General features: G+C 47.9%; 1 protein-coding gene across 3 annotated transcripts in view; it reads right to left on the bottom strand.

Annotated features, from left to right (window-relative positions):
* IGSF3 (immunoglobulin superfamily member 3) overlaps positions 1–19,019 on the bottom strand; it is a 104,298-nt gene that overhangs the window by 68,252 nt on the left and 17,027 nt on the right. For 2 of the 3 annotated variants that reach the window (XM_054187725.1, XM_054187710.1), the window contains exon 2: positions 6,151–6,528. In XM_054187725.1, the coding sequence (XP_054043700.1) occupies positions 6,151–6,528 (378 nt within the window). Of the gene's footprint in view, positions 1–6,150; positions 6,529–7,370; positions 7,405–19,019 lie in introns of those variants that run through there. The other variant, XM_054187718.1, reaches the window with a different exon arrangement.

Genomic DNA, 19,019 nt, shown 5'->3' on the forward strand with positions numbered 1-19,019 from the left:
CCTAACAGTGGTTTCTACTGCACAGCAGACAAGCCGTTCATCACAGGATCACAGGACAATTCAGGGTGGAAGGGACCTCAGGGGGTCTGTAGCGTGACTACAGGGTCAAGCAGGGTCAGCTCTGAGGTCAGACCAGGCTGCTCAGGGCTTGATCCTGTCAGGTCTTGAAACCCTCCGGAGACGGAGCCTGTGCAACCTCTCGTGGCAGTCTGAGCTGCTCTTGTTTCAATTTTCGCCTGTTGTTGCTCATCTGCAAAAAGCCTGGAGTCCCCAGGACGTGTACAGTGACAAACACTTTCCCCTGTCTCTCAGCAGAAGAAAAAGGCAGCATAGAAAGAAGAGCCCCAAAGACTTCTATCAAAACCAGTAGGTCCTTGTCTACAAGACTGTCATCTCTTTCTTCGACACCTCCTTCAAGCTAAGTCACCTTCAGCCCAGTTCATGGCTGGAATAAACTAGCAGCCACCAAGGTCCACGCACCCCACGTGAGCAGAAGCAACTGCTCTCACACTAAGTCCCCCCCAGGTTCCCGGGAGCAGATGGTGCTCCCCCAAACACAGCAAACCTGCAACATGACTTTCTCCCTCTGCTCTGCATGCAGACAGATCACGTATGGCAGCATTTGATGAAGAAGAGGGGAAGCTGCTGGCAACAAGCAGCAGCAGCTGGTACATACTAATAAAAGTTCATTTTTTTCGTTTTTGCCTGCTATATGCCCATTAGCTCTCCACAGAGAAATTCTGGAGTTTTTTGATTTCAAGTTCAGCAGAAGAGACTTGCTTTCTTCTCTTGAACACTTGTCTGAGACACATGCAGCTCCTTCCTGTCCAGTGCCAAGTGTCCAGCCTGCATAAATCTTTCTTCTGCCTCCCAGGCCACCAAAGCCTCTCAGATACACCCTACACCTATCCTTCCCATCCCAGCCATGGGCTTGCAGCTGGCCACACAGTCACATGCCACAGTTCAAGGGTACAGAGGATCCCTACAAGGCACACTACCAAAGGCATGGTCAAAGTAGCCGTGGATTGAGTTCTGGTCTGCAGAGAGCTGCAGGCGACTCGGGAAGCTCAGCATTTGGAGATGAGACCCCACCAAGCACAGCCGCAGCCAGCACTGACCTCAGGCAGAGCGATAGCTGGCACTTCATCCCACCAGTGCCCTTGCCCACCACCACTCCCAAGCCTGGCACGATGCTGAAACTTCACCACAATGGAGTCGCCAGCCAAAAAAAAAAACCCCAAAACAAACCATACACAGCCCCTGGGAGCCACCACAGCCAGGCAGGACCCAGGGGAATGGGTCAGATATCAAGGCATGAGCCTACCCGGCAGGGTGAGACCAGAGAGAAACAGCAGAGAGCAGAAGCGTGGCTGGGCTGAGAGGGTGGACAGGGGAGCCACTGAATAGCACCTAGGTTGCATGAATCCTCTCTGTCCCCCTTTCCACCTACACCTGGCAGGAAGGAGACACCGGTGACTATCCCCACAGGCACTGCCAGCTCCACAACAGCTCATGCCCACTGCCAAGACAGCTGTGTCTGAGTACTGCTTGTTTCTCAAGTCTGAACCAGAATTGCTCCTTCCCGCTCTGCGGTACCGTGGAGGTTGTGGTCTCTCCTCCCGTCCAAACCCCTTTCATTTTTTTGCTTTAACTCATTTAGGATTGATGCTGTACAGCTGCTTCCCACAAAATATAAAGTACAAGAGCTGCAACCTCCTCAAGTGCTTTGAAATCCTTTCTCCTGCTCTGTCACCACCTGTTTAAGAAAAACCTCAAAGCTTGATTTCTTCCCTCAAATCACTAACTCCGAAAAAGAGCTCAACGTTTTTGGGAGCAAAGATTAAAAAAAACACTGAGATAAAAGTCTGAAGCTTCTGAAGAGGTTAGACCTGGGCCTGTTCGCTGTTATCTAAGTAAGGGTACAGGCACACAAACAACTCGTTACAGAGATATAGTGGAGTACAAATTTGCAGTGACTCACGCACTCTGAAGTAACTGCCATGTGCTCACTTCCACCCCACAGCAAAACACAAGTTTATTTACCCATCAGCACGAGCTGAGAGCACAAATCAGCACCTCAGACTGCACAGCACCCCTGGAGCTTTACCACCTGAATTACTGCACAGAAACCTCTTCTGCCCACACTTCCAGAGTTATTAAGACAAGGCATAATTCCAATGACAATCTGGAAAACACTGCTGTCCTGCCAGTGGTGGCTGTGGGACACTGCTTTTCTTCACCTGAAAATTCTTTGCTGTCCTTAACTTCTCCAAAAAGCGAAGGAGCAGCCCACGTACTTCCCACAGCCAGCAACAAGCAGGCCAGGACCCTGATACAATTGCCGGTCAGGTGTGCGTGGTCCCCAGGTCCCCCATTTAATCAATCCAGTTTTGTAGCTCCCCTCTTCAGTATGCCCAAGTGTCTTCCCAATTCAACCACAAAGCCAAAATTTCCATCAGTTCCTTAGGAACCCTGTGGGGTGAGTTTCCAAAAGCAGCCAAGTCTTCAGCCACTACTGGAAGAATTCACTTCAAGTCTAGCATTTAGGCTCTCTCTTTAGTAAACTTAGAGAAAGATGCATTTAATTTAAGCAAAGATGGGTTGCTCTCCAGATTTGTCCTTCTCTGTCCTCTGATAGCAGATATTGCCTCAACATCTATCTTAGGCAACGTGCCTGGTGTTAGATGAGTGGGAGGCCACTCATGCGATCTTCTAAAAATTCTTCCCCCCCAGCCCCTGAGTAAGAGAGCGTGAACTAGCCTCAGCAATTTCATGTCAGCCTCAGGGAACTGAACTCTGAAGGCAAACAACGGAGTTGCAGACTTTGTACGTGGGATAGTCCTTTCTCATAAATCAATCACAAGGCTACGGTTCCACAACATCCTGAAGAGCTGCACCCATATATTTTTTTTGCCACCTCCCTCAGCCCCTGCAGCTCAGTCTGAGATGTCCTAAATTCTTCCTCCTAACACATCTCACAGCCCAGGTATAATTTCTTCTTTCCAATGATATAGCTCAGAAGGACATGAAAAGAGAGGTAGCAAGACACGAAAGACTTATTTTTGAAGCAACTAATGTAAACTGAAGACTGGTGAAAAGGGTTAAGCCTTCATACACATTTCTCCAGAGCAGAAGGCCCCTGAACCACATTACTGGCTTCATTCCTAGCTTCAGGGAGATTAGCATTTGCATTGCATGCCTAAATTCAGATAAGAGTCCCACAAAGTACCTAGGGAGCACTTTTTACTTCAGGCCATCAAAGATTTTAAGTCCTCAGAGTGGTACTAGATCCTGGCCAAGATCTCAATGAACGAAAAGGAACCTCAAGTGGAGGTACCAAAAATGGCAGAGGGACAACCAACAATGCTTGCTCTTCGTGAGGTGGACAGAAGTGCACTTTCAAGTCTCACTGGCACATCTCTGAAGTTGACAAGACTATTTTTCAGCAGCTGCAGAGCTCTAGATACATAGCCCTCAACGCTGCTCAGATGGCAGGAGCAAAGACACATCCTAGCTGCTCTTCTGCAAGCTGAAATGTCCTGGTGCAACCAGCAGCCCCATGTGCTGCTGCACCAGTGTCCCATCCAGCTCGCCCATCACAGGGCGAGTGGTGCTTTTCACTGCCCAGGTGAAAAAGGGAGAAACTTTTACTTCAGCTCTTCCCTCAAACCATGGGACACAACTCCTCAAAGGTCCCAGAGCAGCAAGTCTAAAATCAACATTGCTTCAAAGCCATCCATTTCACACATAAACAGAGAGAATAGAGATGCTAACAAACCTGTCTCCCTCCAGGCTTTGCTGCTGCCAAAAAAGAGCCATTCAATCTAATGAGTCAATTAAAAATTCATAACTAGATGAAAGAAAAAAAAAAGTTTTGTTCTGTTTCTGAGAAAATGAGAACAATAACTCTCATTTAGCTCTCGTGTACCCCTTCTTGTGTACTGTCTGCAGAAACAATGCCAGCCTGAAAACCCATGACCTGTAGCGGAGAGCTAAAATGACAGGAAAAAAGAAAAGGCTGCATGCTCTGCCCAGCTCTGCAGAGAGGAGCCCGTTTCCTTCAGGGTCCAACGGGGCTGAAGTCAGCCCTGGTTCATGTGAACGGGACCCAGAGGGGAGGCCCTCCATAAGGGCCAGCTGTCTATAGGTCATCACAGGGGGCACTCTGGAAAATACAATTTCTGTCAGAGTTTGGTTAAACCACAGAAAACACTTATGCAGATATACACATTCAAAATGCAAGTGACCCTAAGTCACTTCTGAAGTGAATTTTCAGAAATGAATTAAGCTAAACCAAATTAGGGCCCCAAATTCTGAGCACAAGCATCCATGAAGCAGAATAAAGCGATTTAACTAATCCACTAAAAGTTACCTTAGATCAATTTTCTTGAGCATCCCGGACACAGGTAAGCCCCAAAGACAATGTCCTCAAAGCACTATTCACGGGTGTCTATGGAGTTTCAAATCTTACGTGCCTTGTACCAGTGGCAAGGGGTGGGACAGAGAAAAAGCATCTCACCTAGCAAGCCCACTGAAGAAGCTGCTGAGCTAGTTAAAACCTGGAGGGCAATGGCTCCCCAGCCCCCAGGGAGAGCAGCAGAGGAGCTCCCCACTGCCCAGCCATCACCCACATCCCCATCCCACACTGTGCCCTACGCCAGTGGCTAAGGCAGGTACTCCCCACTTGCTCTAACAGCTCTCCTGTAAGGACCCAAGGTTTCCACTTTGTGCTGGTTTCCACTGGGTGCAGCTCCTTGGCAGAGGAACCCAGTTGCAAACCCAGACTGCTGCAACCCCACCCTGCCCTCAGGCACTTTTTTTTCACCGTTGGTTTTCAACGGGTTTCACTCCCTGAAGTGACTTTACAGTGGCAGCGCTGACTCAGACTTATTTAAACTAAAGGGGGAACTGCAAACCTGGACACCTAAAGCAAATCACAGAACTACAAAACCAAAAAAATTTAGAAAAGAGTATTCAGACGTCTACTTCCCAACTTCTTGTGGACATCAGATAGGAAAGCTCGCATCTAAGTAAGCATCTGTACCCAGGCCATGGGGCTTTGCGTGGGAGAGCGGCTGGGCAGGCACCCTGGAAGGAGCCACCATGCACACAAGCGGGAGACAAGGAGCGCAGCCCGAAGGAGGGCTATTGTGATTTAAACTCACACCTCCACTCCTTTCACAATGGGTTTCCTGTGTCAACACTGCCTGAGCCGCCAACACCCTGACGGGCTAGCACTTCTGGATAATGCCAAAGTGGTTTCCAAACCGGAGACCTGCAGGCTCACAGGCATCTCCGAAGGGAATAAGGAAAGCAAGCCTGCTGTCTGTGGGCTTCAATTTGCTAAAGGGCTGTCTCTGCTGCAGAGGAGCTCTTTTAGGAGTCCTTTCAGCCAAAGAGTTTGATGGAAGCTATTTGACCACTATTAGCAGAGTTACAGACTTCAAACCCAACCACATTTTGAGATACAGAAAGCAAGCTGAAGCTTGAAAAGGTCAAATCAGCTAGTCAGAGAGGTGCTGTGGAAATACTCCAGATTTTAAAGAACATGTTTTTGATTTTTCTAACACAGACAAAAAAATACACAACCCAAACCAACTTCCCCACATTCATCTACGGACAGCTCAATTTGACTGGTGTGCTGGTTTCAGGACGCATTCAGCACTGCCCTCTGTACAGAGCCTGAAGACAACCGTCTCTCCCGTTCCCTTTATGTGCTGTTCATTATCACTCCTCTCTTCCCCGTTCCGCTATTTCACCACCTTTGGCACACAGCTCTCTCCTCTGCAGCTTGTGCCATCTGGAGCAGCCTCCCCTATCCCTCTCTCCCTACGTAAATCAGTTCTACATCCCTCTTGCTTTCAGCCACAGCTTCACACGTTCCTCTCTCCGGCTACACTGCCTGGTTTCTCTTCTTTATAAGGGTCTTATTACTAGAGAAAGCTCGATTTCTCCTTCGTCTCTATACCGTGATTTCCTGCAATTCACACCACCATGCTGCTTGCTTTCTGCTCCTGTTTTCCTCACTGGTGTTTTTTGTCATGCCTTATGTGGACTACATTGCACATGGTGGGGTTCATGGGTTTCTGCCACACGCTGGCTGGGAGATGCCCCATTGCCCCCAGCTATGCCGTTAGCAGGACAGCTTACCCACGAGGTTCATCTTGGCGCTGTAACTTCCAAAGTACGTCTTGTCGGTGTTGGGTGTGTGGCACTCGTACTCCCCAGCATCCCGGTCCTGCAGCTCGGTGATGTGCAGCAGGACGGCATCCCCCTGCACCCGCTCCACGTAGATCCCCCGGCTGCGCACACGCTGGGTGTAGATGGCGTAGGGGAAGGAGGGGTCGACGGTACTGACGATCTGCACCTCCCGCTCGGGGGCCGAGGGCAGGTAGATGGACCACTGGAAGTTCTGCTCCACTGGGTCCTGGTAGCCGCTCACCTTGCACCACAGCGTGACATGGGAGCCCTCCGTGCGGTAGAGGGGCCCTTCCTGCACCGCCACTTGCCGCTGGGCCAAGGCCATGCCTGTGGGAAGAGAGGAGCCCAACGTTACTTCTTGGCAGGCAGCCGCCGTGCGTCCCCCGAGATGTACCAGTCCTAACCCTTCCATGGCCAGGCTCGGCAAGGCAAGCCCTTGCACCCCATTGTACAACAGGCACGCTGGGCTCTGGCACAGCATCCCCCCAGCCACGCTGAAGCTTTCTTGCTGACCCAAGTGAAGTGTTTTTTAGAACGCCCCATGAAAAAAAAAAGTGGTGTTGAGATAACATAAAAGCTTTCTTTGGTAGTGATAAGAATCCGGGCACTAAAAGGTACTGCACCGCATGGCAACAAACCAGAAACTCAAGGTGACAGGGCTTTGTTTTCAGTACTACTCTTTATTTTCCAAACCTAGTATCCTGTAAACCCAGGCACGGGTTGCTAACAGAGGGCACTAGGAGGTGGCACGCAGCTGCTCTGCAGCACCCCGGTACCACTGGTGGGACTTCCCAGTTTGGCAGCAACTCCCTCTTCTCCTGGCACAGCCCAACCTGGACCGTCTTCCACCAGGAGAGGGGCCCACGTGCAAGCCAGGAGGCTACTGTCCCTCGCCTTTCATCTCCAGGCCACCCAACAGCAACGGCACAAGCACTTGACCTCCATCAGCAAACCCACCGGAGCCTTTGGCTGGTACAAAATCCTATTCTTTTTCCTTCCCAAACCCAGCACGCTTTCTCCAGTCTCTCTGTTACGCTTGTAAAAGCATATGGGGAAATACCACGTTTCCGGCACTGTCTTCCCGAGTCTATTTGAAAGGAGTATATTTAGTACATAACAAAAACAATTAAAGTTAATGGAGGGAGTGGGCATATTACACTAAGACTTACCGCCCCTGGCTGCTGGAAATCGAGACCCAGTACTGTGCATTGTACACACGCAAACTCTTGCGGCACGGAACAAAGACAATCCCGCAGCACGGCGACTGCGATCTGCTGTATTTTTACACAGATTATGGATGGCTGGCCCTTGGGCTCATGGCACATTACCAGCACAGCCCTCCAGGGGCCAGATAAATTACAGCAATCTATCTTGTTTGTTGCTACATCAAAGGCTGGAGGTCTGGAGACCACGGTGGGTGTTCATCGGTTATTGAGTTACCAGCAGCATGCGCACATGGCGAGGCCAATCACCCTGGCTCCTGTGACTGCTTGCTTGCCATCATAAAACAGCAATAAGCCGATTTAAAGCGAGTCCCGCATAATCACGTTTGCAAATTTCATCCTCTGTGTGCACATACACATTGGTGTTTTTTTCCCCCACCCCCTCTCTAATTTTCAACAGCAATGCTCAAGTCCAGAGAGGAATTTAACCTTTCAAAATACTAGCAACGCGCAGGTGGAAGAGGTAGCCCAGCATCTGGGGATTACTGACTCAATCCTACCCTCTGGACATGGATGTCCAGAGATGAAGTTTTTTGCCACAGTCAGCCTGGACCAGTGCCAGGAGAGATGGTTTTTACCAGCTTAAAACAAATTGTGAAAAATGGGTTCAGCACATCCACCAGGCCATGCAGCTGAACAGATGGAGTGCAATTCAAACTATTAACTTGGGCTCAGCTCGCTGCTGCTCCAAATTATGTTTCTTTTTCCCTTTATGAAATAATGTGATTTAAGGGGAGGATGGGGAAAGCTGGCACTTTCGAAACAAATGGGGAGAGGAACAACAGAGGCAAACACTCCCCCACTGTTTGCTGTACCAATCTCTTCATCCTGGGGAAAGATACTGCTAGAGACAACTAAAACATCTAAGGTGCAGACAGCCTCTTCTGTCACCCCGTAAAGGCCAAAGGACAAAGCAAATACTGCAGCCTTTGAAGTGAACTGTTTTTAAAGCAGCAGGAAGGGGAAGATCTTTATTGCACACCTAAAGACAGCTCATAATACCATTTTTTTGTATGCACATCGTAGCCTTGCTACAGCACACAGATACCCTGCATGCAATGACAGAATTAAAATCGTACCACAAGGCAAACATGCAGCTGTAGGAATTAAAAATTGCACACAGAACACTCATGCAGATATCTTTCAGCTTAGCGCACAACCTTGTTTTGCAGGTTTTTAGTGCTGTGCTGGTTTGTGGTTTTGGTTTTTTTACACAACAATTATTTGAGGAGTTTTCCAACTATCCAGTTGAAAACCATCACTTTATCAGATGCACATATCAGCCCTTCCAAAGCTCGCTGGCAAGATCCCAACCTCGGTGACCCACGGTGCAGATCTCTGCACCCTGATGCACGCAGTCTTTTGGTAGATCTCAAATCCCACTGCCCTCATGGCCAGCGCCAATGTGGGCTTCCTTCTTCCGTTGCCAGGGGTTTTTGGGACCTTGCCTGTAACACTACAACTTGGAGTCCTGCTCCAGGTCTGGAAGAGACCCAATTTCTACATTCCTCCTCTCCTATTCCCCTCTTTCACTGGCTTGCTGCACCTTTGTGATCCAGCCAGAAGTGAGGGAGGTAAGAGCTGAAGAGCTCCTCGCTTCTCATTCTGGCTCCAGGAGCCCAAGCAGCCGAGGGACAGAAGAAGCCGGTGTAGAAAAAGCCCTGCCCAGCTCCAGCGTGGAAGGAAGATAAAACAGTTGGGGTTCTGCTACAACTTGCAGCAAGCTGCCATTCAGCCTCTGAGAGGCAAGACACAAAGGCTCAGCAGAAGGTTGAACAGGGTGGATCTCCAGAGGGGCAGGGAGCAGCATATCCACAGTGCTCATCCCCCTGCCTGGCCACAAACTCCTGCTCAAACATAGATGGGCACAAATGCTTTTCAACACTTGAAAAAAACCCCACACGGCAAAAGCAGAGATACTTCTCCAATAAATCATTTTAACTGAGAAAGGGAAGGAGAAAAACAGCCAGCCTGAGACAGACATCCACCACTACAAATTTTCCCCTAAAAACAGTTAACTTTTCACATGGTGAAGGGTGTTTGGCAGTTTTCAAGCTCTGGGAATTGCTATATCCATGAACACGCAGTATCAAGAAAAGAACTGCATTTCTGAGCGAGCAAGTGCTCTGATTAACAAAAATAATGCGCCCGAGATCCCATTTTAAACTCTTATCTTTCCCTCTCGAAGTGAGAGAAGAGCTCACTGGAGGAGGAGCTGCGTGCTCCACACCTCCCCTAGGATGCCCAGGAGACAGTTATGGTGGCATTTGGCTGGTACTTCACTGGCACAGCTGGCTTTTAATTGCAAATCCAATATAATTTACTGACAATGCAAGAGCTGATATGGAGGAGGTAGGGAGCCAAGAGCTACTTTAAAATTAATAAGAAATGATAGGTTTGTGCATCTGTTTTTTTCCAAAAGGCAGCAAATCCCCCACGATAAGGAGGAAGCGTTCCCTGATCCTCATCCCCTACAGATGAGGGCTATTGTCACCAGTGTTTTGAGCTAAAAAGGCAAACAACAGCCAGGCAGCTCTCGAGACTTCCGCTGGCTTACCCATCTCCCAGCCCTGTTTGGGAGACAGGAGGTGCGTGGGGGAAAGAGGAGGCGGCAGCGGCAAGAGGGGATGGTGCAGCCGGTTGATCAGACTCAAGGTCATGCAGCAAGGGGACTGTGTGGGACCCCGGCACCAGCAGATGCCCAGTCCCTGCACCTCCCCTACGCCAGCCTGCCCAGCAGGCTCCAGGGCCACGGCCAATGTCACATGAAAGAGCTCTGAAATACAGGTATAAGGTAAAGGAGAAACGTAACTTCAGATTCCCGTGTCCCTTGTCATAGCACAGCCAGGACTTCAACGCCTCCATTCAATCTACAGGCAAGAAAGAACGTCGAGCATCCCTGCCAGCCAGGCATCTCACCCAGAAGTGCTGCAGCTCAGCTCCCGAGTACACTTTGTCTTTGCAAAATCTGCACCTTCCCAGCAATGTCAGCTGACAATGGCAAGATCTGACCTTTTCACGGGAAGACATACAGAACTCAGAGCTCAGGTTTTCCAGACACGACTGGTCATTTCAGGTGCCTGATTTGAAAAACTTTGAAGATGCCCCACTTCAGAAGGTGGCAAACACTTACTCTTTGGCAAGGAGGTGGACCTTCAGGTCCCTTTCAGAAGAACAGGTGTGCAAAATTGCATCTGAGAACATTGATTCAAGGCTTATCGCAAGGGATAGGCGAGTATAATGAATGAAAGGATGGCTGTGCACACAGAAACTCTACCACAGCATTGACACACCAAAATAAATAAAAATTAGGGACAGAACGATGAGAAGTCTCTTGCACAAACACTCTCGCCATCTCTGAGAGCATGGGTTATGCCTGCACCACACCCAAAGGCACCGCAGCCAGTTGCATCAAGGTATCTTAGGTATCAATAATCACTGCCAGCAGACCTTTAATCTAAAAGAGAAACTTGAGCTCTGAGGAGGAGTATTATCCTGGGTCTCTAATCATTAGAGAGCAATTAAAAAAAGTCTTTCTATTTTTCTATATCTTCCAGAAGCATAGGGCTGACAGTGCTGAACACCAAATGGATTACGTAGCTTGAGTGGATGTTTCTACCCCTGCAGCTTTACAGCAGTTTTCCTTCACTTAGAAGCTCTAAAGCAGTATTTGTCAATAACTGGCAATACTAATCCTAAATGTCCTTTAAAAATTACTTTATGCCTTTGACTACAGTTATTAGGTAGAAAACTTTTCCAAAGAGATCCCTTCTCCCCGTTCCTTGCATAAATACACAGTGCACATTTGTGGATTTTTGCCGTTGATATTGTTTGTTCAATTTATAGGTACTCCTGAGAAAGTAAGAGAAGAGCAACAACAACTATAAACACTAGGGAATGGCTTCTACATAAGAAATAATGGAGCGGGCAAGGACTCCGGCCTGGAAAAAAAGATGACTTTAAGAGGAAAGGTCTATACCAATATGCATGCCACGGAGAGGATAGTCTAGAATTCACCATTTACCATCTCTTCCACTTTAAAAAAACAAGGTCTGTCAACCGAAACCGGTCAGATTCAGTTTTATAACAAGTGGGGCAGTTCTTGCAGCTCCACATAGCAGACCTGGGGACATCCTTGCTGAGGGAAGCTGTGGATATGGAAAGTTTACATAGGTCGAAATGTGGCTGGGACAAGTACTTGAAAGGGGACTACTAAATAGGTAGATCATATCAGGTTCAGGGGACTCCCAAAACAAGCTACAACTGCACAGCTGTCTGCCTACATCTTTTTGAGATGTGATACAGAGCTAGGTGGGAGGACCCTTAGTCTGAACCAGTACTGTTGTCCTCGTGCCCCTTCACCACCTGTGTCACTGCAGGCTATACTCTTCAGCCATACAGGTCACATCTGGTCTGCAGAATATACTTTGGCTATACTACAACAGAAGCTAAAAAAGGGACCAGTTTAGCTTTTTCCTCCAGAAGCATGTCTATCTCCGCTGTGAACATGGCCAACTGAACTGGTTCCCTCAAAGCACCCTCAGAATTAAAGCAGGCGCCTGTGCCCATGTGCAGGGAAGGGAAGGGGAGCGTGCATAAATCCTATTTGGCTATGACAAATCAGCATCTGCAGCAGACCACAGGACCTGGCAGAAAGTCCTCCGTAATGAAGACAATTCAAGCACAAGTGCTAAAGAGCAGTTATGCTCAAGCGCCTGCTTCCTAGCTTGAGAGATGCTCTGGGCACGCACAACCCCAAGAGCAGGTGCCAGCGCCAAGAGCATCACAGGCTGTGGCAACTGCTGCCCTCCCACAGGTCTGGGGCTAGCTCAGGCGAGAGCAGCTCAGGAGACCAGGCTGGCCACCCGCCTGGCCCTCGCTCTCCAAGGGGCATGGCATGGTTTGAGACCAGGCAAGTGCCAGCAGACTCTTTCTCCAGTGCCTTCAGCCCTGGCCCAATGCCACAGGAGGCAGCAGGCATAGCTGCACCCCACTCCAACCCCAGGGCGAGGAAAGGATGCCGTGCCCGCAACAAGGAAACAGCATCTTCATCCAGTCCAAGGGCGCTGTTGGTTTATTAGCCGGCGTTGTTAATTTGTTGCTTGCCCCCTGCCTCCCATACGCTGGCAGCCCACCCCAAACAAGGATGGCAGCACTGCGGGGCGATGCCACAGCCTGCAGCTCACGGGCAGCAGGCCACAGGGAAGAGCTGGGCCGGTAGAAACAGCCTTCAGGCTGCAGCAGTTTGTGCGTTGGCCACTTTCACAAAGTAACAGGGCGCACACGGTTAATTGTAGCCCAGCAAGCAGGGCTCCCCTGCACCTTACTCATCCCCAGGGTTTCCATTCCCCTACCCCAAAACAGGAACGTCGTACCGTGCACAGGCCTTTGCTTCCAGTGGGTTGCTCAGGGACAGTTAACAACCTCCAAGCTCACATTCCATCTTAATTCAGATTAATTTTTCAGTCTCCCTTAGGCACGATGCTTCCCAGGGGATAGCCCTTTCTCTCTCCCTTCTGTCCGCTGAGGAGGACGCAGACGGCTCTTGCCAAGACCAGCCTCTTAGCCCTGCTGTGGAGTCCAGAGAAAAAGCAGGGACTGATATCCATAAAATGGTGTTATGTTTCAAGAAGACTCTTCCAAACTCACCATTGTCAAGCCACCAAGAACACTTCCCCAAGCGGCTGTCTTATTTTTCGTCAGCTGAAGACTAATGTAATCTCTAAGGGAGACTCTGCCCCAACAGGCAACACGAAAACAGAGACAATCTTCTAGTAACACACACCTGCTATTCTGTGAAGTCTCCTGTTAACGCACACAAATAAAAATAAGGTTCAAGCTTAATTTTTGCATAAATGAGTCACGGCAGGGGCATTCTCTGTACACTGCAACCTGCTGCCAGATGGAAAAAAACAATGCTATCAGAAGAAAACATGTGGTAACTCCCCTCCCCCCCCTTATTACTGTAAAGCCTCATTCTGGGAAAATACTGTATTTTGCTTGATGTATTTTTTGTCATGCCAAGAGAGTTCACTGTACCAAAAGGCTGGCTGGAGCCACCTGCAGAACAACTCTGTCCCTATCCTCCACCCTTTTGCTTTGATGTTTAAATCATGCTACCAAGGGTGCCTGATCCTCTATCCTCCTCCTCCACTCCTGCCACCATCCCACCACTCCCAGCACGCGGACCGTCCTTCCCAAACTGACTCAAAAAGCTATTCATTCCTCATTCAAATTCCTCCCACTGCTGAGCCAACTAAGGATGGCTAAGTAGGGAGGTCAGCCAGGAACAATTTATACAATAATTGGTATGGAAATATCACAATCAGTGGGGAAATATCAAAGCACGGGCAAACGAGACAGGAGCCGCCAATGAAGCTCTTTGTTCTTCCAACACAACTGCTTTTCACTCATCCCTGCTAGCTGCTCCGTCTCACAGCCGCTCACTTCCACAGCATATGTTTACTGTCTTTTAAGAAAAATGTTTTCAATAAATATGAAAGAGGTGACATTTCTTTTAATCACCATAGATTGTTCTGGCCTGTGACTAGCTTCCCAAGTTTTGACTGCAAAAGAGGTCTTGTACCTCTGCTATAATTATGCATCCAGTCAGACATCCAACCCCCTTGCCAAGATCAGAGCCATTTTTCATCCTTTGGTTCTTCTCAGATCTGGTCCTTATATTAACAGATGACTTCCTTACTTTCCCCAGTACAGCATTGGTATTCTACAGCTGCACAGTGTTAAATGTGATCTGCCCTTCTGATTTTTTCCTTTTTTTAAGCAAAGCTCATACTACATGGATGTCACATTCCTTTAACTGCTCCTTCTCTGCGTCTACAATTAGGCCAGTTAAAATAAGCTAGTTTTAACACCACCTCAGAATGGCATATTCTTGAGCCACAGATCATCTCTATTACTGCAACCTTTGAACTTCTAAAAAATGCTGGAAGGAGGAAGGAATAATTCATTATCTATGCTGGACACCGAGAAGACAAGCAACAATAGACTCAAACAGTAGAGATTCAGGTTGGACATGGGGCTAGGTATATTTTTAACTTCCCAGCAGCAAGAAAAGTGAGGCACCAGAGAGACTGCTACGTGAGACTGAAGTCTTTTACACTACAGCTCCATCTGACAGACATGTACCTTCTTCAGGAATACCACAGGTGGAGATGAACCAGCCCCGGGGGATGCAAAACACAAGATCTCCCTGCTCTTACAGTCCTATCATTCTTGACCATCCCATTAGAATGTACATTTAAAGTTACCTGGCTGCACTAAAGTCTGAAACTACTCTTTAATCTAGTATAGCTTTGAAAAGTGACAGAGCCAAGCGTCCAGAAGCCAGGCAGCCACGCCTGTGGTCAGAGAAAAGAGCGATGCCCCATATTAGCAAAAGGAAGGAGGACAGCAGGGCAGCCTTTCCACACACATGTCCCTGAGCTCAGCAGCTCGTGATGGTCAGCCTCCTTACTTCACACGGGCTTTGAAGAAGCTGGTGGACCAAGGTATACCCCACGTAAAAGGTGAACAACAATACATGCTGATGTACAAGGGAAAGACTGAGCTGACTGTCCTGCTGGTTCAGATTCGTAACGGCAAACAACCATTGGGGGCTCAAATATCCTTGTGCAAGACACCTATTGCTTATTATAGTTTGACTATTTTCCTTCAAAAATGCTGAGAAAGAGTCCCTTCTAATCTGCAGTCCTTGTACTCACCAAAGGAGATACCAGTTTTGACTAACCCCACAGAACGGCAGAGAGCTCCTGAAGCACTATAAGCTCTTTTCTGCACGTAAGGTAGAGCTCGTTCCGTGAATCTGTTTAATCAACTTATTTCTCTTCCTCCAAGGTCAGAACAGAACCTTCCGAGCCCTATTCCAACTCTCAGATCAGCATGTTCTTCATATACCATGCCATCATTACCCTTATCATTATGGGGAAAATACACAAGCAGAAGCTCCCTGGCAGATTATACTTATATTGGGAATATGCAGGCAGGAAGTGTTGGTTTGCCCACGCACTACTTCTGACTTGCACTGCTCCTTGTGTCTTATCCGCAGGAGTTTCTTCTTTCCTACAGCCCACTGAAGACATGTCCTAGTGACTTATATCACTACTGCTGGTTCCAGGTCTGGTTAAGCACAATACACAGCAGCATTTACAGTGGCCTGCCGGAATGCCCAAGGCAATGCCTACTTTTATATTTTCCAATGAAATGCAGCGATGGCTTCATTACCGCCTTCCCAGCCTGAGCTTTGAAGCTGTAACCACAGGTACTCCACTGTAAGATTTAGTATAGACCTACACAAAAAGTGAAGTCTCCCAAGGTTCCTATGTGTGTTTTTTCTTCTATTCTTTTAGCTCTTAAAATACATGTAAGGACACACCATTTACCCTGGCGTCTCTAGTACTGCTCCCAGACCTCTAAAAGATTCAGCATTGTCGTGCTAGTACCAAAGCTATGAAGCATCAACACACATTTCAGGTTGCTGAACTCTTAGCTGGTATGTGTTCCCAACCTATCAAGAGGGAGGGGGGTGGAAATGAAATTGTTCGAGCGACAAAGCTAGGCAGGAAATTTCTGACATAGTTCATTATGCCCTGCAGCCTCTGTATTTCTTTTTATTATCCTTCTTTAGTCTTCAGGTCCTACATGTTCAACAGCCAGGGTCACTCTTAGAATTGTCAAACATTATTCTCTGCACAATCACTCACTCTCAGACAATAAGAAACTTCATTCTGTTTCACAGTCAATAATGTTTTAATGTCACTTCTTTTTTCATTTTCCTGCATGGTCTGCAATCCCTCCCAATATTGAACAACTGAATGCTCCTATTATTGCTTTAATTTACTTCGTAACATCCCAGATGCTTAAAATACTCTCCGAGGAAAGAAGAGTGTGGAGTTCCAAATCTCACCTTGCCATTACCCTTGCCAAAAGGAAATAGCATTTACTACCCGGTCTTTCATTAAAGAAATTCCCTCTCTTTCATGAAGAGGTCTCTCAAAATACTTCTGATCCATGGAGAGCCTGGTGCCTTATCTTCCCTCAAACTTGTTTTTCCTGAAGAAAAGCAAAACAACTTGCTCTTTTCATTTGAAACAAATGGAGGGAGGGAGCACACACAGGTGCCTCCCTTGACCTCCAAAGAGAAACTCCAGTGTTTTGGCCAATCTTTCCATACTCCTGGAAGTTGCTTATTTGGCTTCCTTCCCCTCCCGTTGCTCTGAGTGACTCTAGGTTCTCCCGTACTTTGGTAAGGATGACGTTTAGGAGTTCAGCACCCTGACTTTCCCTAGGACCCTTACTCGTACACTTGTTCTTCTGGGCTAGGGCCAGAGTATCTCCTTTCCAAACTCCAAATCGGCCCCCTCAATTAGCCATTTATGAATTGTTCAACCCCAAATCATTTGCTTTTTAAGAGGACAGGTTTAGATATGGACAGGTCTGAAGAACTGATGACTAACTGCACTGCTGCGCACCCCTCCCTCCTCAAGCACACTGCTCCTCCAGCACACCAGCTGTATCCCTAGGCACCGACTCCCCACCTGCTCCCCACCTCCTTTTGAGCACACAGTTCTGTAGAATTGCCATTGCAAAAAGTTATGAAGTGTAGTATCTGGAAATGAATGCAGCCACGAGCAATCTCTCCTGCTTCCTTCCAGCATGCTAAAGCAACATTTATGCCCCTCAGCCACGGCCGTTAGCACGTGAGAACATCCAATTTGCAAGGCAAAGAAAGCTGACATCTTGTACATCATCTTCAGCAGAAAAAGCTTTCAGGTTAACAGCAAATTAAGCTGTCCCCAAAGTCAAGTGTATTGGCTAAAAGCCTGCATTTCTCCAAAACAATTTTTCCACCCCACCATAAAGGATCACAAGAATACAAAGCGTGGCCGCACAACTACAGACAGATTCCATTTCCAACCCTCCCCTAGTTCTTCTGGTTTCTTCTCTGTTTACTAAGCACCAGCAAGACGCTGCCTCTCAAAACCTCTGCGATTCAGTTAGACACCGTCCCTGAAAAAGACACAGATCTGGGGAGATTCTCCAGATACCTGCTGCCTCAGTGCTAATTAAGATGTCAGAACTCTTCATCTCCTTACACTGTAATTTATTAGTTTGACATGCTACAAAGACTATCAGCAGTTGTCACCAAATTACCAAGGCTCCCATTTCAAATGGGAGGACAGGTGCTTTCTGGTATTTGGAAAGGAGTAAAGAAAAAAAAATAAAAAAAAAAAAGAAGGATGGAGAAGCATTTACTACTACTAGCATTTACTATTGCTTTCAGTCTGGGAGGGAGAAAGGTACAATCATTCCCCCTACACAGATTCATAACACAATACTATTACCAACAAGTGAAAAGGACAATTGGATGCAATTCTCCTCTCTGGGGAGGAACAACCCCATGCACCATGGGGGACTGACGAGCCGGGAAGCAAAACACTTTTTTTTTTTTTTTTTTTTAAATAAACTGTGAAGCATGACAGAGCACTGGCACAGGTTGCCCAAAGAGGCTGTGGAGTCTCTATCCCTGGAGACATTCAAAAGCCATCTGGACATGATCCTGAGCAACCTGCTCCAGGTGACCCTGCTTGAGCAGGGCGCTTGGACCAGATGACCTCCAGAGGCCCCTTCTAACTTCAGCCGTTCTGTGAAGGACGCTCCAACAGGATTGCACTCGCCGCTGCTGTATGCTCTTATATACCTTAGCTCAGCACCTACTCAGAGCAGCCTCACTGTGCCAGCTCCCCTACAGAAAAAAACAGCAGCAGAAAACACCCTCATCCCAGGAAATTCAGTTTAGAAATGTGGTTTCACAGTGTAGTTTAAGCTGATCTAGGGACCAGCTGCCATGGGAAAAAAAAAAAAAAAAAAAAAAGGCAGTCTTGCTTTCTCATTCGCTTTATTCCTAGCAACATACACACTCTCCCCGTGCTTGACTCCCATAGCGAGCTGTAAGAAAAATGATCCAAGAAAAGAGTTATTTGTTTTCACTAAGACAGCAAGAACATTTTTTTCTTTGGTGTTTGGGGACGGGAGCAAAGAACCCTTTTCATTAGTAGCCGGGATATTCCCCCAGCTCAGCCATGCTGTGGAACGGGACCTTCAGACAGGCAGCGGATGGGTCAAGTGCAGGAGGGAGCGAGGCAGCACGTGAGGGAGTACCATGGTCTCTCTCCACTGGAAGACCCTGATGATGGGTCTCTAACAGGCCTTGTGGCAAGGCACCAGGTGAAGCAGTGCTGCAGGTGCTTGCTGCAGGTTACTCTCAATCACACAGAATAAAAGGGCTCCAAGCCACCATTTTTAGCATACAACCCTAAGTGCAGGGGACTTAATGAAGCCAAGCTTCCTGTGCCTTCAGGAAGAAGGCTGTCTACGAGACTAATGATTCGACTGCAAGCTTCAGCTGGAGCTTCTCATACAGCTGGCACAGTCATTTGGAGGGACTACTAGAGCCCTTGAAGAAAAAGGTCTCCTTCAGTCCCCCACACAGTTACCTACTCTTCACAAGACTTGCAGGAACTCGTTTATCTCCAACCTCTCTACTCCTGTCAAATTTGCGTGAAATTGGCCAAA

This window comes from Rissa tridactyla, chromosome 1, assembly GCF_028500815.1.
Source record: "Rissa tridactyla isolate bRisTri1 chromosome 1, bRisTri1.patW.cur.20221130, whole genome shotgun sequence".
Taxonomy (NCBI): Eukaryota; Metazoa; Chordata; class Aves; order Charadriiformes; family Laridae; genus Rissa; species Rissa tridactyla.